This window comes from Pseudopipra pipra, chromosome 3 (genome assembly GCF_036250125.1).
Source record: "Pseudopipra pipra isolate bDixPip1 chromosome 3, bDixPip1.hap1, whole genome shotgun sequence".
NCBI lineage: Eukaryota > Metazoa > Chordata > Aves > Passeriformes > Pipridae > Pseudopipra > Pseudopipra pipra.
This window is the reverse complement of record NC_087551.1, coordinates 43,317,049-43,339,958: the sequence shown is the minus strand read 5'-3', so window position 1 is coordinate 43,339,958 and position 22,910 is coordinate 43,317,049. Positions and strand designations below refer to the sequence as shown.

The 22,910-nt window shown below is 36.3% G+C and overlaps 1 protein-coding gene across 5 annotated transcripts; it reads left to right on the top strand.

The window, feature by feature from the left end:
- Nucleotides 1-22,494, top strand: ERMARD (ER membrane associated RNA degradation). 5 transcript variants are annotated; one of them, XM_064648888.1, is made up of 18 exons: nt 1-76; nt 1,343-1,511; nt 2,659-2,798; nt 3,289-3,390; nt 4,864-4,953; nt 6,056-6,153; nt 6,704-6,840; nt 8,156-8,270; nt 8,814-8,916; nt 9,346-9,375; nt 9,895-9,963; nt 11,931-12,101; nt 12,968-13,051; nt 13,854-13,933; nt 14,665-14,793; nt 16,244-16,453; nt 17,388-17,501; nt 18,142-18,667. In XM_064648888.1, exons 2-18 carry the CDS (start codon nt 1,343-1,345, stop codon nt 18,299-18,301), a joined length of 2,001 nt encoding a protein of 666 aa, XP_064504958.1. In that variant the 5' UTR covers nt 1-76; the 3' UTR covers nt 18,302-18,667. The 5 variants fall into 5 exon arrangements, with proteins under 5 accessions (XP_064504958.1, XP_064504957.1, XP_064504961.1 ...); XM_064648887.1 differs by having other exon boundaries at nt 10-85; XM_064648891.1 differs by lacking the exons at nt 1-76; nt 18,142-18,667 and adding exons at nt 21,082-21,150; nt 21,615-22,494 and having other exon boundaries at nt 295-1,511.
- Nucleotides 22,495-22,910: the final 416 nt, after the last annotated feature.

The window sequence follows — 22,910 nt, the reverse complement described above, 5'->3', positions numbered from 1 at the left end:
GGTGCCGAGCGGCCCCGGGGCCCTTCCCGCGCGGCCCGGGCGTGACGCAGCGCGGGCGGGGCCGGCGGTAACGGAGGTACCGGAGGTAGCGGCGCCATGGCGGGGGCGGCTCCGGCAGCGGGATCGGGGGCTCGGGGCTGGGGTGGCCGCCGCCCTCGGGGCTGCGGACGGGCCCTTCTGGGCCTCGGGCAATGCTGCGGCCGGAAGGCGGCGCGGCGGGGAGGAGAGAGGAGGAGGCAGCCCTGCCCAGCTCCTGCCAGTGCAAGCGTGGGGCTTGATGACCTCTACCTCAAAAGATCACAGCCCTGACCCACGCCCGGCCTGTTTTAGATAAATAATAATAATAAAGGGTGGCTGCGTTAGTGCAGGATTTGCTCTGGCCTCTTGTCCCTGACAGTGAAACGGAGGGGGGAGGGAAGGACAAGGTGAAGGTCTGAATGATATTTTATCGACGTTTCAGATTTTTTTTTTTTTTTTTTTTAATAGAAGAGAGGTACTCCTGGTGGCAGCTAACACGGATTCCCGATAGGAACTGTTACCCTTGCTCCGTGCCAATACCCATATAAATATCTCATCTCCCCTTGAAGACATGAATACAGAAATTACATATCATGAGGGTCTATTCTGCCACCTAATTAAAGAGAAAAAATGTTTTTAATTTAATGCAATTTTTTTTATTTGTTGTGGTATTTCATTTTCAAACAATTTCTTGTCTGTTTCATTAATGAGAAAGCATGACTTTTTGGGGTTTTGGTTTACTAAATCAGAAGCATTTTCTTCATTTTTAGCATGGGGCGTTATATTCTTGCAAATTTTTTAGTTGAAAGTGTGCTTCTGAATCAGTTTGTCTTTCTATATAGATTAACGTGGAAATAACATTAATGCTTAGATTGTAGCTAACATTGCTACAATGGGGAGGAATTCACATGTTCCTCCCCTACCCCCCTCCAAGGATTTTGCTGGTCGTAAGGACTGGAGCTCTTGATTGTACTTGAAGTAGCATCAGTTTCTCTGCAAGATCAGAGATTAGACAGAACATTTATGTATAAGCTGGGGTCTTTTGCTTCAGTCTATCTTGTTATCGGTTCAGTAGATAGCCACTCTGAAATCATCCTGGCACTATGAAAATAGAGCAGTTCTACCCCTCAGTTTTCCCAGGGTGTTTCTGGTCGAGAGTTCCTTTCATCATATGCATAATGAAACTTGTATTGCAAACCTTAACAGCTTGTTTGCAGATGCCGTATTACTGTCTATCTGTGCTGATGGGTATGTTTTAATAATTTTCTTTGTCTCATGCTTTCTTGATACAAGAATTATTTTTGTTTGTGTGTGTTTGTTCTAGATGGCGTTGTCAGACTCGGTCACTACTTGTCTTTCTCAGCCTGTGCATTATGCAATTTGCAAACTTGGATTTGAGAAGAAAGACACATATGATATTAACAATATTTTATCTGGAAATGGTGAAGTGTGTTGGCAAGCTGTTACAGAGCATGTGTGTTACCTTGAATCAGGTTGGTGTTTACCTGCTGTAGTAGTGATGATACATTTAAGACTGATGCAGAATTTCAGTACCACACAATATGATAGCAATTCTAGCTGAGTTACAACATTTTGCTACAGTACAGCATTAGCTTTGCTACTGATTTAGAGTATGTACAGTTAATATCTACAAAGAGCTTTAAATTTTTCATCCACATTTGGTATTTGGCTTTTGCTGGCTCCTAAGGTTCGTGTAATCTGTAGCTGCTACTTTGCCTTCATCTTGGTTCCCAGTTTAATGTGCCTGTAACATAAGGGTTCAGTCCTGCTTCTTTCCAACCTCATAATTGCCGCCTTCTGTGTTCTTTATATTCCTTTTGCAGTAAACTTAAAACACTCAGGGGCCATCAGTATTTCTACTGTTGCTTCTGGTTTTGTTTCCCCAACTCTAGCTTGTACAGAAGTACCATTTGGTTTCTCTTCTGTATGTAGAATAGTTTATAGTTGTTTTTTAACCAAAGAAAACATTTATGCCCTGATGAACTCACTGAATTTTAATTTACCAAATTGCATCATGCAAGCTCTGTTATTAATTTCCAGAGGTAGTTAGAGTGATACATGTTTCTGCCTCTAGGACTATCTCTCAGTAAATGACAAGAACTTATTTTCCAATAAAAAGTGTCCCACCAAAAAGAATCAGTGATACCACTCTGTAAGGTACCATATCCATCTGCATTCCTTAAAGGGTGTAAGTGGTGCAACTGGACTGAGCCTGCTGAGCCTGCACTAGCTTCCAACTCGATTATGTGGAATTTCTGTAGAAATTCTAGTAGATTCTTCCCATTTCAACAAAAGCAGAACATTAACGATTCTATTTACTTCCATATTTTCTTGCGTTTAGGCTTTGTTGTTTTTTTTAATTTTGGTTGGTTGGTTTTGTTTTGTTTTATTTGGAGAAGATGCTCAATCTTACCTGATTTTGCACTGCAGTTTTACTTTTCAATATCTGTGTTTTAGACAGTAAATTGTAGTGTATTAATTGTGCTAGAAAAGTCTGGATAAAATTCTCTGTGCTAAGTATGTACGCAAGCTCTAGCAGGTTTTATTCCTTATGAGTTTTAAAATATTAGACCTTTGGGAAGATTGGTACACTAATCACCTTCTCTTTTTCAATTTAAGATCAAAGTGTGGATTATATCAAAAGCATACGATCATTAGGACCTGTATGTGAGTCTGTTAATGTGCACTTCAAATCTCTGACCAAGGAGCAATTCATAATTCAGTATGCATCGTGGTTGCACTGGACAAACTGCACAGAGGTATAGAAATTTCTGTTAACAGTTTGTATTTTGGCACACGAATCCTTTGTGGAAGTTTATTGTAAGAACAAAAAAGAGATATCCATGAACCAAAATGTTTAGAATTTGTGACTAATTGTCTGTCTCTGTTATGTGGTTGCTTGTAGTTTCCCTGACTTTGTAATTATATTTTATATTAGAGAACATGAGGTGCTTTGGGCCTGTTCTAACATAAGATCATAGGATTTTGTTTTTCTAATAATTGTGCCTAGCTTTACCTTATAAAGTTATTGTGGATAATTTTTATATATGTAGGGCACTACGTATCAAGAGGTGCTCTAGGGAAATTTCTCTCCAGGCATCTATATTTTTATCTCCTTGGCACAGTTTTCTTTCTACATTTGTATAGCAACTATCTCGGAGGAATATTTAGGTTTCTCTGTGCTTTTTAAAATTTGATTTTTCCTTCTGAATATTTAACACAACATTCTTCCTCTCCTCAATCATACAGGTATTTCTTGAAGTGTTTGATGTTTTACAATGTACACAAACTACAGAAGTTGCTCTTGGCTTAATGAAACTAACATCATGCTTGGAGCGAGCCTTGGGTGATGTAAGTGCCAAGATCTGGAGTCTATTACAGATTTGCCTTCTTATAAGATGGGAATGAGCTCTTGGATTTAATTGTATATTGAAAAAGTGAAATTAGCCTGTACTGTAGTAGTACACTAATAGTCCAGGTGCATTTTGAGTCAGACAGAGGTCCTTTTCTGGATCCAGTTGTGCTGGGGAAGCATCATCTGGGGCTCCTTCACCTGTGCTGGTAGCATTGCTTGTGTGAGTGCTGTTACTAACCAATTTAATTAAAAAAGAAAAGAGTTTGATTAATCAATAGGTCTTTTCTACTTTGATTTATTTAACTGAAACAGGGAGCAACGTAGCTTCCACAAAAGATCTGATGGTATAGTAACTTCTCTGAGGAGTGGCATGCAGGTGGAAAAATGGCCTGCTAAATAACTTTTTTCCTGGGGAGAAGGGAGCAATGGCTATTCAAAGAGTGTTTGCTGCTGGGCTATATTAGGCACAGATAAGTTAAACTAGCTGGTTGTTAAATATCTATGAGGAGCTCTAGAGAAGGAAATGACAGAGAAAGAACAATGGACTAACTCACAGACAAATTTGCCCAAGAAGGGGGCTTGGTAAATTTAAAGTAACAAAAAATTACCAAAAATTGGAAAAAACTGTCAGGGAGAATACAAAGGACAGAAGGCATGATAGCAGCTGAAAATAGAGATGCTGAGATTGCCCAACAAGGATAAAACCTAGTTTAAGGAACGGCCTGAATCAGAAGACAAACCACAAGTCTCCTTCCTTTAATACTGACAGACCCTGTAGATTTCTAGGGTAAGAATGAAATATCGTGTCCTTGGTAGAGTTTATTCCCATAATTATGTTCTTGTTGGGCTTTACTGTTTTTTTGTGGTTTGGGTTTTTTTTGGAAGAGAAGAGCAGTACATGTACAGGCACTGTGAAAAGCCTAACTATGGAAACATTAAGAAGGATATTCACTCCTTTCTGATATGTTGCCTAAATTTTAATTTGTCATGAAATTACAGAATTTAAAGCCTTTTTAAGGACTTGCTGTGTTTCGTTTGATTAGTGTTTTTACAATCATTGTCATCATCATCATCATGGCCAGGCTTTGCGAATGAAGATTTGGGAAGGGCTCTACCCACATTTGCTACAAGTGTGCTGGTGGCTAAAAAGGCCAATACGAGATAGACAAGTCCGGTTGCAAAAGGCACAGCAGAAAAACTCCTTAGGGGGTATCGACAAGACACGATTCTTTCTGCATTGTCTTTTGTCTTCGAGAGTGATCCTGTGTGCGTTCTCAAAGGAAGCAGCAGCGTTATAGATGGTGTGTCTCCAGACCTCTTGATTGGAGGCCAGAGTAGACCAATGATGATGATGTTTTTACAATAATGAAAATGGTTACTGGGTGAAATAGTCAAGTTATATGTTTGAAATACAAAGAAGTACACTAAATTAATTATGTTATCTGTTTTGCTTTTTTTTTTTTTAATAGGTATATTTACTTAAGAGTAACGATTGCCCTTTCCTTCTAAGAGACTTGCTTGCGTCTAAGCAGCTAGCAGTTATCTTTGGACAAGCTGTAGTAAGTGCACACTTTTGAAATAAGTAATAAATATTGAGCTGGTTTTCTTCCGGCCAAATGGCAGGTGTCCAAGCGTAGCCTTTACTTGTACTGAAGAAGAGGTTGCAAATTCTGTATATCGTAGATTTATTTTCATTTTATACATGTTACTGTCTGGAGGTTATATGATTCAAAGAAAAAATTAATATTGTAAAAGAAAGAGTTTTAAAGGCAAGATCATAAGTTCTTATTTCCCTTTCTGTATGAAAAACCTACATATGTAAAATTTCACATACCTGGCAGGTGACGAGCAGAGTTCATCTGCCTCATTCTGACTTGCACCATTTGAAAATTCACATCATGCACTGGCTGTTTCTGATAAGCTGTGTTACTCTTGACCACCAATGTAGTAACATGCTTTATAACATTTACCATATCAGAATTTTTCAAAATAGAGGAAACTAATTTGCAAAAAAAAAAAAAAAATCCACAAAAATTTGATGATATTTGCACTCTTGTGTAAACAGAGTAGGGGGATCTTCCACATGCAGTCTTACAAGAGCACATTCTTTCTTAGAACAAAATATTGGGTGTGAACTGCAGAAGCCTGTGTTGTTAGCCAGTCTAGTAGTGTAACAAAAACTATTTCTTGAATTTTGATGGCATGTGGAATACTTAAATTCTTACAATTGAAAAATAAACCAGTTTCCCATTTTGTTTGATAGTGATCTGGGAATACAACTTTGAATACAAATTCTATTTTTTATGCTAATTTGCATTAAATTATGTGGACTTATACTACAAGAAGTAAGAGCTATACTTTATCTCATTTTTTTGCCTGTCATAACTGCTTGGAATGTCCAATAACTAGTTTTGTTTGTCCCATATTATATTCTATAGCCTGTACAAATAAGATGAACAATTTCCTTTCAGAGAATGCTGGGAATTGCAAATAGTGAGTTTCTGTCACTGTGACAAGCTGTGGCCAGTCATGTTGAAAGTAGATATTATAGTTTTTCAATAACTTCTGTAGTTTTCTGTTAGGGAAAGATAATAAAATTAAGAAAGATAATAAATAAATAATATATTTCTTCATGCAGTAATTATTTTGTTTATTAATTAGATGAATGTACTGCGGATATTCATTGGCTCTCCATATGGTCTGAATCTTCGTAATGTTTTGTGGCATGGATTTGCATCCCCACAAGAAATTCCTGCCAAGTAAGTTACCAAAAAAAAATCTCATTTTCTTAACAGTCAGACTTGCGAGTTCTTGAAAAGTGGATGGTAAAACTTACTTCTCTCATGGGGAAAAAAAAATAAATTGTCCAAAGGCCTCTGTCAGTATTCTGACAGATTTCCCCTGCTGCTGTTTCTTCTCTGGAAATGGATTTCTGTAGAATACTTCAGCCATTATTAGGATCAGTGTTTTTTGTACTGTTAAGTAAGAAAATTTAACTTTTTTTTTGAAATTCTGTCAAGGCAGTGAGAAATAACTTGGAACAAAAGACACAGGAATAGGGTAGAAGGAGGAGCAACAGCAGCCAATAGAGAATACAGCGATGCTTTTTTCCGGATTCTAGTCTTTAATTTTTTTTCTTACTTGTGAACATAATTAGTTATTAAGTGCCCCTGCTCACGTGGGGAGTGTAGGTTTTGGGTGTTCTTTGAAAGAGTGAAAAAATCCCTTTATCCCTAACTCAGAAATGTTGATCTTTACAGAAGATTTCTTTGTATAAGATTTTCTAATATATTATGTTATTCTCCCTAGATATTGTGCTATGCTGCTTTTTTTAACTGCAGGGTTGGGTCAGTTGTTGCAGATTTATCTTCTGCAAAATAAATGCATTTTACTACATCGACCTTATGTGATCTTCGTTAGCTTAGAGGAGCTTGATGTATTTCCAGGCAAGTATTCAAATATTAGCAAGTTTTTTATTATATATTTACTATTGTTTGATTGTCCAAAAGCGCTGTTGAAAATAATGCATCTTCTAGAGTTCCAAGATTAAATCTTAACTAAGATACCCATATATATTGTCATTAGATGAATCAGTCATGATTGTAGGACAGCTTTTTAATAGGCAGGCAGTTGCGCTGACTATTTAATCAAAAAATACTGTGTTCTAAAATAATTGTAATATGTTGAAACATGAAACATGACTGCTTCTAAAAGACTTCAACTGTATACTCCATTTTTTGATTATGAGAGTTCATTTCATCTAACGGTCGTCTAGTTTGCCTTTACAAAATCTAACTTCTTCCAGAAACAATGGGTTCCAGCTGCAAGGGTCCCAGCAGGAGTGCCCTCAGTCTTACAGGGAAGATAGTGCTGAAACACAGTAAAGGATGATGACACATCTTCAGTATACTAATGCTTTTCTCAGGGAAGCACTTGAAGTCAGATTAAAACTGTCTCATCTCCCTGTCTTCTGACCTTATTTTGTTTATTCCTACTATTTTTAAGGCAACAGCAGCATATGGGAAGTCTTGGTGTCAGTGGTCATCATGGTCGATTTGTGCTATGTAATCTGTTTGCCAGTGGAACATCCATCCATGGAACTGAGACAGGGCTTTTGGGAACCAAATCAAGCTGATAACATCCCAATAATGTTGTAGTATAAATGCTACAGCTGTTGATTTGCTTTGAAAAAACGCTAAGTGCAATCAAGTCCCACTTACCATTTTAATCTTTCTTTTGGATAAGACATTTATAATGTGAATGCATATATATGAGTTTCATTACATGGTAGCACTGAAGTATGAAGTGTTAATTTACTATGCTACATGTCAACACAGAAAATTAATAAAGTAGAAACAATGTGCTCATGTTCAAATATGCTGCTGTACTGATTTTGAGTGAATAGAAATGATTAATTTATATTACACTTTTTAAAAGTATTTGAAGTAGGTGGAAAACAACTCCACAGAATCTAGGTCCAGTTGCTGTGTAGTGTTTTAATCTCAATAAAAAGCAAACATGACTTTTTAACTGTTTTTACTCTGTAATTTTATATTATCACCACAAATGCAATCTTATATACTCAAATTCTGATCCTAAATATGGCTACTGTTGTACCTGCAAAGGTAAAAGAAATTGGATAACTTTAAATCTCCCTTTACAAATGTTGAAATAGTATTATATTTTCAGTGAAATATTAAGAATGCATTAGTAAACTGGAGATTATATGTAGTTTTTCAATGTTGTTTTGTTAACTTGTAGATCTCAATAATGAAACACTTTCCATAGCTGAAGAGCTTGTAAAACTGTCCAGTTTTGTATTAAAAACAATGTTACCATATTGGATTGCTGCTTTAACAGCTTTCAAGCAAAGCAGGTAAGTCAAACTTTTTAAATTATTTTTTAGTAGAATTTATTCTGTATAGAATAATATATTCTATATTTATAATCTGCATTCACAGATTCCAAAGCTTTTTACTAAGTCTGTTACTTAACTTATGCCAACATATCATTAGGCATTGTTATGGTGATCCCTCAGAAAGTTTCTCAACTTATGCCTTTGTTTTGTGCCAAATAAGGTTATAAACTATATTTTGAACCCTAAAGAGAACTGTTGGAGATGTAGCAACAAAGGAGAGACTTACAAAGCAAGCAAAATAAATCTCCGCATATTAAGATTTTGAATTTTTTAAAAAAGTGTATTGTTTTGTTTTTCTCTCCCATGCTTCACCTTTCAGTAAGTTATTCTAGCCTCTGAGCTAGTATTCAGTGATCAGTTTATGTTTGGCACAGGTAGTCATTTATTGTTTGTTTACAAAGTGCATTACCAGGGAATTTTGGTCCAGGTCGTTTGGCCTGAGACTTTAAGTCTGAAATGGCTGGATGGAGAAAAACCTGGATATCTCTGTTAATTTTTCAGGTATGCTGACAGTGTGATTCTCTTACTTCCTCAGCTGGAAGTTGGACTCAGATTGCTCTTCACTACAACTAATAAATGTCCAAATCGTTTACTAACAGCTGAGGTAAAATTTCTGTCTAAAGTCAATTATGATTTAGTGCTTACAATATTTGCAAAATAGTTATTCTTGAAGAATAGTGTCTATAAACATTTACAGATTTACCAAAAAAAATTTCAGTCAATTATGGAAAATTATTTACAAATTTCCAGTTGAGATTCACGAATGCCTTTAATTTTTTTTAAATGTCTGCCAGTAAAAAGAACTGAAGGTTAGTGTTCAGAAACAGTAGTTTAGGGTGGAAAGTAAGCCATGATATATTTATTGTAAAAAAACTCAGCACAAAATCCAAAAGTCCCTTCATTTGTAAGGGGGCTTTTTTTTGCTATTCATGCACCTCTGGTATCTCATGCAAATGAATAAATAAAAGTTTGATATACATGTCTAGTTATTTGATTTTGTTTGAAAATAAAATAATATTGTCTTTTGTTCTAGTCTTCTGCTTTCTACACCACTTTCGATGAGGTACTGTGATTTATTTTTTTTTTTAATTTAATATATATCAACGTCAGAATTTAAGCACATGCATGTTTCCCATTACTAGAGTCTTGAGTGCACTTTCTTGTGTTGGATAAGACATTATTTCTAGCTTTTTTCAACATAAAAAATGATGGACAGTAAACATTTTAAATTTTTAATCCTCCTGAAAATATCAAAATTAATACACATTGTAATAAACGGAATATTTTCTTCTAAATGTTTTTAGCTTGAAATTCTTCACTCCTTAGAAAGAAACATTCTGTCATTTTTCCTAGGTTCAGTTATTCAAAATAAATACGAATAAATATTGCAAGCAGAAATCCTCAATTTTACAAGTTGTTTGAGTTATCTCAAATTGTCAGTAGTAATTAGGGACCTTGATACTAGAGTGGCAGAAGGAATTGCATTCAATTAGGAAAACTAATTACTTTAGTTATGTTTCTTCTTTGATTATTTGGCTTTCAATAATATAGTAAGTTTCTGTTCAAATTACTTTTCTTCTAGATGCTAGCAAAGCATTTGGATAACGATGAAGTCAACCAGCTCCCTGTAGTTCTTGAAGAGCCTGCCATGGCAAGTGTTTTGAAAGTTTTCTGTGGTTTGGTTGTTTGTTTTTTTTTTCTTGTTGTTTTCATTTGTTGTTTTTTTTTTTAGTTTAGTAATGTCTTCATGACCATGCCTAACATTTATTTATTACATATAGCTTGTATCCAGCACCTTAGAACCAGAAGCTTGTTAGCCTTTTTCATTGGGAAGGATGCAAGGTAGTGTCTCACAAGCTATATTGGGTTAGGATATAGGACTACCTTTCCTTCTGAAGTGTAGATGTCTCGGAGATACTTTTCTTTAGACTTCTGAAGTTCAGCTGAATGGAGCAGAAGAAGAACTGATGCCTCATACAGGAAAATTTCAAACTTATTTCTAATTGCTTCTGGGACACATCTTCTACTATCTGGGCAGATGGCACAAAAATGTGGCTCAAACCTGCGAAGCACATTCTGCATCTCACTACCCAAACAGATCATGAACAGGAAAACTAGGGGTGTTGAATTTAGAGATCTTTAGAGATCTGAGGTTACTGTCCTGTTACCAGAGGCAGTGGAGTGTGGAGGGCTTGGGGCACAAAGTTGAAGGAAGTTCTTTGGTTTTCTGTGGCTGGTGTTTCTCAGCGGGGGGGATGGGGAGCTACATGGGGTGATTTCTGTTAGAAGCTGCTAGAAGTTTCCTCCCCCCCACCCCCCGTGGAGCCAATGACAGCTGGCTGCAGGAAGGACTTCCTGCTCTTTGGCCAAGGGAGAGACAATTGTTGCACCTCTGTGATAACATATTTAAGAAAAAAGGTTGTTGCGCAGAAGAAATTGGAGCCAGGGGGGTGGCAGAGGGAAGCCTCCAGGCCCAGGCCCAGTGGCCTCAGCCCAGGGCAGGTGTGGCACTGGAGCAGAGCCAGGCCAAGCTGGAGTAGCAGCCATGGCCTGGGGCTGCACAGCAGCTGCCCCGGGGCAGGCACAGCGCTGGAACCGCACCGGGCCAGCTGAACCCATGATGGAACAAGTGGATGCATGAAAATGGAGGACTGCTACCCTCGTGGGAGGCCCAGGGGTAGTGGGGTCCTTCGGAAGATCTGTGGCCCGTGGAGAGGGAAGCCCACGCTGGAGCAGTGTCTTCTGGGTAGGACTACTGACCCCTGTGGGGAACCCACGCCGGTACAGTATTCTGCATCAAGGACTGCGTTCTATGAAAAAACCATCAGGGTGTAGAGACTTCTGCATCCCAAGACCTGCAGCCCGAGGGGGGGGTGGATCCATGTGGGTGAAGTCCACCAAAGACTATTTCCCGTGGGAGGGACCCATGGGACAGGGGAATGACTCAGAGCTTTAGCCCCTGTAGCCCATGGAGAAAGACCTTGGTGGAGCAGGCTGTCCGCTGCAGCCCATCTAAGGGTAACTCACAAGTGTAGCAGATATGGAAGACCTGTTGCCCTGTGAGTGGAGAAGGGTGACTCACAAGTGCAGCTGACTTGGAAGACCTGTTGCCTTATAGGTTTAGGTGGACTTCTCTTCCTGCACTGATGCAGGAGGAGGAGGGAGAATATGGAAGGAAGGAGGGGTGGTTGAAAAGTGTGTTTAAATCTGTTTTATCTCTCACTCTTTAGCTCCTATCCTGTTAGTAATAAATTTTAGTGCTATCCTCACACTGAATCTGTCTTGCCTGTGTGACCTCTCCTAGCTCTTAGTAATTTTCGTGGGTGTTTGGAACCTGGCTAGGGTCAACCCACGACAGAAGTCTGTTGTTAGCTCTCCGAATTCAGCATGTATGTTAGTTTTGAATTTCCTCAGAAGCTACCAAGATGGATGAGTTGCACTTTTTTTTTTGTTACGAGTATAGTTTGCATTGTTTTTTTTCTGAATATCTGAAAGCCCCTTTCCTACAGACATGATCACATACCTGTCTGTCAGGGATATTCTGTACACTGAATATATTCAATTCTGTGTGCATACACATAGAATAGAATTCTGTACACTTGATGTATGTTTCCACAGGAATTTCTTTGGGATTTCTTGAACCACCAGGAGGGTCCACGTGTAAGAGATCGTTTAAGCCATGGAGAAATCAATCTGGAAGCATTTCCCAGAGAAGTAGCTAATCAGATAGTTGCATTTGCAATTACTCTTCTCTGCAGATTCTCAGATGAGAATATGTTTTCTCTTAAGGTAGGGATTAGTATTATGTTCTCAGAAGATATTTTTTTTTTTGTTACTTTGGATACCAAATATGTTTTTAGAGAGTTTGACTGAATCTTTCTTGAGAGCTGCTTTTTGTGGAAATGAAGTATTCATCCAAGTAAAAAATTGTGAAAATATGTTTTTGCCTAGTTTTATAGTGAAATAATTACAGAAAGTTTTCCAAAAGATTACCCTTTCTTCCTGTGCCTTAATTTGTTGGCTTAACCAGTCCTTATTCATGTGGTTAATCCATAAATTATAGTGATTCCACTTAATTTTGTAAAATTGTATTGATACCTAGCCTGTTTATCTGCTGAGTTATCCAAAAGGTATGCACAACTGCTGTAGCTCACCCACTGAGGTATGTAGTTACTGAGATTTTCCAAGACATTGTAAATAATGGTGGCTTGCTAATGTTGTTTGTATCCATACTTATACTGTGAATTTGTAAACACTTTTTGTCTAGCAATATGTTTGTCAACATTAGTGATTGTTGTATTTGCTCTCCCCTGTTTCCTGTTTATATTTGGGATTACTTCTTTCAGTACCATACAGCAAACCGTGAGATAAAGCTTTCATTCATTAGTTGCAGCTCTTTTTAGTTTCTCAAGAAGTATTGCATGCTGCTGCATTATGAGAATACTTGGTTGCTTTTCTGTCAGCTGCTGTCAGGTTTCATAGGTAAAATGTGTGAAATTAAGCTTTAACCACTCACTGTGCTGATTACTTCTTTCAGCCCTCACGTATTTGGAAGTCTTTACTGACATCAGTGCTATAGGTGGCTTGCATAAAATGAGGTATAAGTCTAGATCTGTGTATGATTATTGTGTGTTGTCTGTGATTTTGTAAATCAGGAACACACGGTCATAAAACCACTGATGAACTGTGCAAGTTGCTACCAATCTCGATTTCATCCAATTTCCCGTCTCAAGAAACAGGTAGGTGTCCACATCTATGAAATCATTTCAGTCTTTAAAATGTGAATCATTAAAATTAGTCTAATTGTTTTCTTCGTGCTTTGTTTGTCCTAAAAACAGTTAAAATCTTACATATTTTTTAATTGTTTTTTGCTGTATCTCTTAAAATTAAAGGAAATTACAGTTGCTAAAATGAGATATAACTATGCACACTCCTATTGATGCAGTTGATACTGTGTATGTGTTCTAGATCACTGAATAGGTTTACTCTTACCTGAATGTTTGCTGTTCTGTAGTTTTTTTAATTTTCTTATGCTTTCTTATGTCAGAACCACTGGTTGGTCATGTTTCCAGGAATTTTGGATTAGGCTATTGCTAAGGTTTTTATTGTATGAAAACTAGCTGACTAAAATTCTGTCATTGTAGCAAAATCTGCTTTCCATTGTCATGGTAGTTTTCTGCCAGTCAGTTTAATGAACTGTTTTAGGATGTTCCTCTCTTGATTTGGGTGTACAGTAGACATACTTAGTACTTTTACTTTTCCACAGTGTTCAAACAGTGTGTTATAAAAGTCATGTTAGTTAACTTTTTACATTAAAAGAAATGTAGAAAGAATAGTAAACTAGTTTATTCAGATAATGTTTTAGCATGGAAGTGTGATCAAGACTTTCTGCCCTAACATAGACCTTAACAATTGAAGTTGGCTTACACAATTATGATTACTTAGTTTTTTTCTAAAATTGCCATTAAGCAAAGTGAAATGGATTGGCCTGTCTGTCAAAGGCTACACTTTACAAACCATTTTTTGTTATGTGTTTTTAAGGTGCTGGAATGTATGAAGAGCATTCACTTATGGTCCGGATTGCCAACAGTGTCTGAGGAACAAGTTCAAACAATTAAAGGGTATATATATGCTATATAAGATAGTTCTCAAAATAGTTATGAAGAATGGGGTTTGAGATTGTGAAATGTCTCTCCATATATTTTACTAGAAAGATTGTAGATGCCAGAGAGGTTGTGAGAAGACCCCTTTGTTCTCTTTAGCTTAATCTGTGCTGTGCACATCAGTACAAGTACTGTAAAAGCTATAAATAATGTGCTAATTTGAAGGGAGTGAGAAGATACCTGAAACACAGAGGTGTTAGTGGCTCCATATTCTGTTTCTGAAGAAATGGTCACCAAATGTAAAACAGAAAATAATGCCTTATTTTGAAAAGGACTTGGTAACCAAAATAGTGGAAGACTTTAAAAGATATTAGTTAGAAAAAGAGTGTAACGTTCTCTTGTTATTTGAAAAGGAGGAAGTCATTAATAATATGACTGGAGGAAATTGTACTTGTTTAGAGCTGAGAAATGAAAATACAATGCATCTATCACATATTCAGATACTGCAGGATTTTGATGAAGGGAGGATTAAGAGGGGTTCTGAAGATTGCTGAGACTGAGAAAAGGTTGTATTTAGTTGGAGAAATAAAATCATGCTTATAAAATGGAGGGAAAAGAACCATAATATCAGAGAGTGAGAGTTAAATACACTGCTATAAAAAAAATCTACATCTTGATCTATGCTATTTGAGAAATAATAAGTACTACACTTTTATCACCTCAAATGTTAATTGTTTTCTTTTTTTAAGTTTGGAAGAAAACGCTGAAGCTAGTACTTTAATTTTGATGATATCTGAAATTACATCTCAGTTGGTGCAATATATGCCCCAGAACTGCTGTAGTTCAGACGATCCAATCAATAGTGTCCTAACAGAGAGGTGAGTTTGCCTCCTGGTTCCTGCTCTCAGCTTCTACATACATGAGAAGTCTCAGACCTGAGTTACTCACTTCCCTGTTTTCAGAGCAATGCTTGAAATGTTGTATGCACTTTTCTATTGTTGTTGCTGATTTAATCTGAAAATCTTAGAATCGCAGCTGAGCATCATCTTGAAAATTAAGATGGGACGTTGTAGATTTGGGAATTACAGTAGAGATTTTACTTTGAAATTAACATGAAAAAATAACTATTTTTCTTTCAGGCTGGGAAAGCAAAATAATTAAAATGCTTATGTACTGACTAGATTAGGTTGGTTTTAATCTGTTTTGTGTGCTAAAATTGCACCAGAAATTCATTTTAATGTATTTGATGTCACAGCTGTGTGTGGCATTCAAAATGGTCATACACTACTAAATAATTATGTTTTTACATGCTTTAATATCAAGATTCAGAAATAGAAGATATGTTGTAATACATGGTGTCAGACTTGGAGGTATGTTAGTTCCAATTATGTCTATTTAGAATAATGTTCAAAACAATTTGACTTTTGATTTCCACTCTTAAGGGAGCCTTAAGACTCCCATGACTGCATAAGTATGTTGGAACAAAACACTCCTAATCAAACCCATTAGGCATGAGCAGGATAGTACAAAGAGGATTTTACCTGTTGCTTTACTTACATAATGTGTGGGCCTGCTTTTTCCCCACCCACCAATCTTCAATTTTCTCATTTATGAAAAAGAAGCCTAATTACTAAAGTCATGAACTTTATTTTGGAGTTTTCTGCCTCATTGGTCATTGATGTGTTGCTGTTTCAGAGGTGATTTGAGCATGAGGGAGATTAGCAAACACTTCTGTAAAAACAGTGTTTGAAGTGATGTGTGACACATCAGGGTAGTAGATTAGAATAGGACAGCAGGAACATATTTGTGTGATTTAACAAAGCATGATCTGTGTGGTGTTGATTAAAAAAATTGTCTCACCACCTGCATTTTACAAAATGTTAAGTCTGCTGCTTGTTTTGCCCAGAAGAAGGACCACACACTAATGGAAGTACTAATTAATACCATTTGTTTCAGTGAGTTTTATTATGGTGAATGTTAATTCATTATGAGTTGAACTATGGTGGGAGGCTCCAACCACAACCCTGCTGTGATTTGATGTGTTCAGTATATCATTTCAGGCAGTCAGTTTCATTATTGTGGTTTTGTTTCTTTGATCTGAAATGGGAAACATATTCATCACCAGCAGTTTTGCATTTATATTCAGTAAAGTGATAAAGAATGCAATCACTACCCCTGCTTTTTTTTCAGTATTGAGGTAAGGGCAGTTTGTTTCCAGGTTTTTTGAGTTAAAACATTATGAGTCAAACCACACTGAATATGAAATGTATCTCATGTTAAATCCAGCTAACGAAAGATTGACATTAAAAATCCCTTCCTGTTTTGGAGGCTGTTGACTGAACTTTGCGATACACGTGTTTGCACGCTTTATTCTCCTCGACCGGTTCTGGAAATAGTGGTGATACTCCGCAAAATAAGCACGCAGTGCCATCAAGTGTCCGAACAAGTTATTGCCGGCGCTGAGGTGAGATACACACAGTGGGTGAACAAGACTCTACGTTCTCGTCAGAGGCATAACTATCTACGGATGTTGAACAGGTTGGCTGATGGTTTTCCTTTACTTAGGCTGAGAGAGAGTGGCTGCACTCTACTGTTGCTGGCTTTCAGTGGTTTGACTTAGAAGGTTAAAGTCAACAGTGTTTGCATGTTCTCATTAACCATTTCAGAGTTAAGTGTCAAACTAGATTTCTGTTGAGCAGCACTGTTGAACTAAAAAGAAAATCTCAAACTGGAGAATAATTCAGTGGGTATTTTTTAGCATTGCTAGATTACTTCACTGTAAATTACAAGCTTTCAAATTAAGTATCATTTAAATGATAAATTGTATTTTTGTAGATGCTAGCTTTTCCTGTTTATTAAACATTCAAGATTTATCTGAATGCAATAAGTTTAGCTGATTTGAAGACTTTATCTACTTTAGTTTGCTGCTTTTTATAATTATACCTGAATCAACATCTTTATATATAGATATATCTATATGTAGATTGTTTAATATTTCATTAAGTTTTGTTCCTATTCCTAAGTGCTTTCCTGGGTTTTATGAATCTACTTTAAAAACCGGGAAAACTGTAGATTTTGTATTATTGGCCAGGTTATGTTCCTAAAAATGTTAACCATATTATTTAAGAAACAGCTTAAACTGAAACCGATGATACATTTTGCAAATCAGTTGAAATCTGCTTTATTATCTATGGAATAATGGATGCCCATGAGTTTTTCTTTGGAATCTTAACTTTATGAATTTCATTTTTTTCCTCTTTCGGAGGTTTCATCATTTACAGTCTTCATTCCTTGTTCTGGGATTTGCACTTTTTCCTGAAGGACATTTCATAGTCCTTTTTTTTTTCCCCACTCTGCAATATCCAGCTATTTAGGATTGGTGCAGAAGTCTGAAGAATTCTTCTATGTTAGTGATTTTTTTTTTTAATTTGGTTTCAGTTTGTTTATTTTATTTTGGTTTTTTTATTTCTAGCATTAAATTTTTATCTCCAGTGTTGCGACTCATCTTAATATTGATTACTGTGGAAGTAGTCAGTGTTCATGCCGTTTGTAAGAAGAATCCTTTTGATTATCAGCAGTATCTAAAGTGAGTATCTAAACTTACTTTATGAAAATAGGAATTGTACATATTCCTTTCTGATCTGTAATACAAATCCTATAGAGATTTTCTATCTCTATAGGATTAGTCATAATTAGTCATATAATAGTCATAATTAGTCATAATTATACCTCAGACAATGTTCACTTAAGAACTTAAATAACTCAGCTGAAAATATATGGTCCAGTTATTCACATTTTTAATTTTTATAGATAGGAAACAATCATACGCTCAAATAAGAATACATAAATGCTGTATTTAAGATGTTGATGATTTTTCTCTTTGTGTGTCAATTAATAGCTGGTTAGGTATCATATACAGTGTGAAACATTTGACTGAGAAAAGAAAGGAAACCATTTGGGGAAAATTCTGTCACACGTTTTGTCACTCTATTCTTTCTATGGAAGTGTTAATTGCAGTTCTGAAAATCTTTGCATCCTACTGTGAGAGTGAGGGAGCGGTTCTTTTCCAGAAGTAGAACAAACCTCTGAATGTATTGATCATCTTGAGGAAGATTTGGATATTTGAAGACGTTAGCAGCTTTAAATCAGGCATTGAGATATTTTTCTTTTTTTTTTCTTTTTAAATCCTTTTAAAAGCTTTTCTTCTTTGGTGTTATTTCTCATAGGTTTTTGAAGTTAATCTTGCAGTACACTGAAAACTTGGTGACATACACAAGCCCTGAGAAAAACAAGTGGGATGAAACCATGGAACTTACAAACAAGGCTTTGATAAAAATAAGAAAAATCAGTGACAGAAAGCTAATGTTAATGCATCTGGCTGCATGAATTAAATGGGCTTAAGATTGTTTGGACATTGTAATATCTAAAGAGTTCTGGAGTCCTCGTGTTTGTCAAGTCTAATTCAAAGACAGACTTCATCAGACATTGTCAAAATTTGGATGCAAAATATAGTCTTTTTATTAGAAGGTAGCTGTTGAGACTGGAGATGAATGATCAAGCTTTCATAGAATGAATTGTTTACTGAATGCACTGAAAAAGATTTACTGTGAACTAAATCAGGATAATGCAAGTTCTACTGTAAATATGTTTTGTGTTTTGTACATTGGGGCTTCTTTTGTAGTTTTCTATTGTATTGAAAAATAGCTAAGTAAAGAGTGTGAATAAAAGATCTGAGATTTTTAAATTCAAAAAGTAATTTTTTACTTTGCAATACACTGGAATTTATGTCAGATGCTGTGTTCAACAGGTTAGGAAGCGATGAGCATAGAATAGCGCTCGTTGGCACCTGTGGTTGTTGGTATTAGTTCTAAACAGTGTCAGATCTTGCGTTGAGGTAGAGCTGATAACACAATAACCAGTTGTTGATATACCGTAATTTAAAGGATACAAGGTGGAATACCTTTAGCACAACATGTGTTTATTTTGTTTAATTTCACCTACTCATTCCCAATACATATTTAGTTAGTCAGTGGATGAACACTCATGTGCACATGCTCACAGACACATATTCATTGTGGTTCAGAAAGTTATCCTCTTGTTGCACACAACATTCATTTGAATAATTTGGTTTTTTAAAATAAATTCTCCCCCTTTTTCATCACCAAAGAATAGAATTTCAAAGAACAGATTCACAGAAGACCACCAGTGTCTATCCATTTACTTTCTCCTATGGAGAGTAAAACCAGGGGGTACTCTCTAGAGAATATTTGTCTAAAATTTCAGCTTTTTTAAAAACCTCAGTTGGCAAATGTTAATGATATTTTTGGAGGCTTATACACTTTTTGACTTTGCTCAGATATGTTAACTTCAGCTAGGTGTGACTTCGTAGTGACATTTATGATGACACTTGCTTTGATGGTGGTAAGTATTGTAAGGGGGTGGGTGATAAGTATTGTAAGGCAAAAATTATTTAGGATTTACATATTGACTGTATGAAAGAGATCAAGAAACTAAAACACAGTCGTGTTTTAGAAGTACATAAATGGCTGATATGCTTTCTCCTTTTGGAAGTGTGTTCATGTACTGAACAAACTATAGATGTATATTTTCAACAACATAAGCTCTCCTTTTGCTCCTATATTTAAACTTCACTAAAATTATCTTGCATGCTGTTCTCTTCATATACTTTTACCTAAGATACAGCACATTGACAGTTTCTTCTTTTGTAATTAGTGCCATAGATGTGATTTGCTGCTCTAAGTCCGCAGTAAGAAACATGGACTTCTGGCAATTTTGTCAAAGATGCTTTTCCGGTTTGTTTTCCTACCTCTGAAGCTCTCTTATGGGAACACTGCTGCCATCTATTGTTAAACAAATCTTGAACAGGCTGGGACAATCCAGTTATTTATTCTGACCTAATGTTGTCATTTGCCAGTAGGGCTTATGGCTTATGAATTCTTCCTGCTGCTAAAAGACTTGTGGAATACAGCTGTAGAATAAGTGTATATCCTACAATGCACATTGAAGAACAAATGGCAGGAGATATGATAGAGGTCATTGGGTTTGTCCTTTATCAGTTACTTACTTTTCCACTTCAGTTACTCATCTTTGCCATCTCTTTGGAATCACTTTTAAGTTATTAGAAAGAGTCTTAACTGTGAACACTCAGAGAGTATTGCTGAGAGCAAAACAAGCTTGGAATAACCTAAGACATCCAGTGTTATGCATGAGTAACACTGACAAAACACATCACATTTAAATGCAAGTGTTCTGATTTTGTTGTCCTAAAGGAAATTAATTCAGGATCTGAGCTGTCCAAAACTGCATAGTCATCCATTAGGCATTCAAATAGTTGTTCAGTCTTTTTTCAAAATTCTGGAAATTTCAAATATCTAGAATTGTACCAAAGAATGTTTTCTTGCAAGTGTGGCATTTCATCCAAGTGTTACTTGGATCTGCTTTAATTGTCAGCCTTGCTCCCTGAGGTCTGTGTTTTCCTTGAGGTATTCCCTCAGTGAATCTATACAGACATAGACATGGAATATCCAGCATACTCTGAGGAAAGTTGTTAAAATATTTTATTTTACTGGATAATGCTGATGAGGGAGTGATGATTCCTGTAAGTTCTGAGTTCAATTAACCAATTTATATGTGTGTGTGTATTAGTTAAAAATAACTGAGAATTTTTTTCTAATACTTCCTGATCTTAAAAGCTAGTTAGGCATCCCAACTCAAAGAATTTATAACAGAAGTTTGGAAAATGTGGAAAGAAATCAGGTATTCATCTTCTTGGCTATGGGAATTCATTGGAATTCCTTTGCATGTTTTTGACTGTCCCATTTAAAGAAGAGGAGCATCTCTAATCATTTTAGCTTTTCAGTAATGAGATGTAGTTCCTCTGCCTGCCTTCCATCTCAAGGAGAGTTTTCAGGTGGGAGATTTTATTAAATAGTAACAAATAGAATGCTATTAATTCAAATTGGCATGGATATAGTTTTCTAGCATGGATATAGTTTTCAAGTAAAGGTAGGAAGTTCTCTGAATCCATTGTCTCCATCATCATGTGAACGGTTTTATTCAGTATGCATAAATATTTGAAGAAAAGGCAATCTCTGAAGTAATTAAATTGTAGTTGTGTGAACATTATGATTTTTGGTACCTTCTAGGAAGCATCAAGACCAACTAGAGGTTTACTGAGGCAGTCACTGCACAAATACAGTGAAACATCTATTATGGTAGGCATCTGTGTGTGGAAACAAAGCTTGCCCTTTATGTTCTTTCTGTCATTCTCTAGTTGGTGCTCTCCACAATGATGATAGGAGGGGTTAGAAACAGAACCATGTGTTCTTATACAAATGTGACACCACTGGCTAAAAGTAATTAAAACCTTGTTGGGGTTGTCATCACTATTGCATAATACAGAAATGTTTACGTAAGAAGTAGAGCAACAAATTTGATTTACTTTATCTTTTAATAATTCCCATCTAGCTGTTTTGAAGCAGCCTGATGGCCTTTGAAGTGAACACATGGTGGCAGTGTTTGGTAATTCAAAATAGCACTCCAGGCTGACGTTCACTTTCTTATCTCTTTTCTTAGGATGTGTATAAAGAAATCAAGTTTTCTTTTGATTTCATCAGCTTTTTTTATATGTGTCTCTAATTTTGTCTTCTCATGAAACTTTTTTCTCATTTGTTTTCAGATCACTTTTGGAGAAATTGAACATCTCTGAAAAAAGAAGTTTTGCAAACATTTTAATAATTAGGTGGATGTTCATCACATTTACCACACTACTTGCTGAGGACTTTTTGAATTTGCCAGAGGCTCATCAGCTCCCCATTTCCTTACTCAGTTTAAGAGAATGAGTTCTTTGAATTTAAAAAGTTTCTTATTCAAACAAATTATTGTTTTACAAAACATAAGTATCCAGATTGTCCCTTATTAATTGCTGTGATATCACACAAAAAAAATCTTATCTCAAAAGTAGTATGTACCTTTTGCACAAGAATAATAATTGTCAAGAAATGTGTTTATTGAGAAAATTGCACTAAGGTCTCAGTCTTATTGCTGTGGTAATGCTTTTTCAATCTGTTGAAACTGAAATGTGCTATTCATGTGCCACCCTGCAAAGAAGATCTAGCTGAGCATTGCTTGTTGGGTGGCCTTTGAAAACCTTGTTCACAGTAGCACTTTCAAACCATGCGGAGAGATTGCAGCTAAAAAGGATTTTCATTCACATGAATTGATTTTTGTGCACTGTGAAATCTTGTGTAGAAATGTTGGAACATCCCCAGAAGAGCTTGTTTTTGCTTTACAGTACATGAGCGCATCTGGTCCATGTATGGTGTATCAACTTTTCTTCATAAATTAGTTTGCAGATGCAGAGCAGATTCCTGCTGGTGCAAACTATTCCTGTCCCATCTTCTTCAGTTCCGATCCTTTACTTTGCTAAGGATCTTCTCTGTGCTATTTGGGTTTCCCTTGACGAGTGCTGGTTTCTGTCTGTGCATCTTGTACGTTTTCAGTGGACTGGAAGAAAGAGCTATGTAGTTCAGATTAAATTGCTGTATAGCAAAGCCTAATTAATTTAGTGGCTTACTTTGTAGGGAAGTGGGGATCATATGGGACTTCAGAGCTACAAACCAAATTCTTATTCTTTAATGTTTTTGCATTTGAGGAAGACCTTCACCTAAAAGTGAGTTTTCTTTTTGAGGCTATTTTTGGGCAGTGCTACAGGTTAGAACACCTGATTTTTGCTTTTCAAAAATTTTCAAGGATAAATGGAGGTCTATCATTTAAGAAGTCTTTTAAGCCATATAGGTTTTCAGATCAGAAAATGAAAGGAAAATGCTGGTTTTTTGTCTTCCCTGGGCCCTGGGCAATAGGATGTAAATATGGGTAGTAAATACTGTGTGAGATCAAACTGGCATTTTTTTCTGAAGGTGAGAATCCAAGACAATATATACAATTAAAGCCACCAGCCTTGCCTACCAGAAGG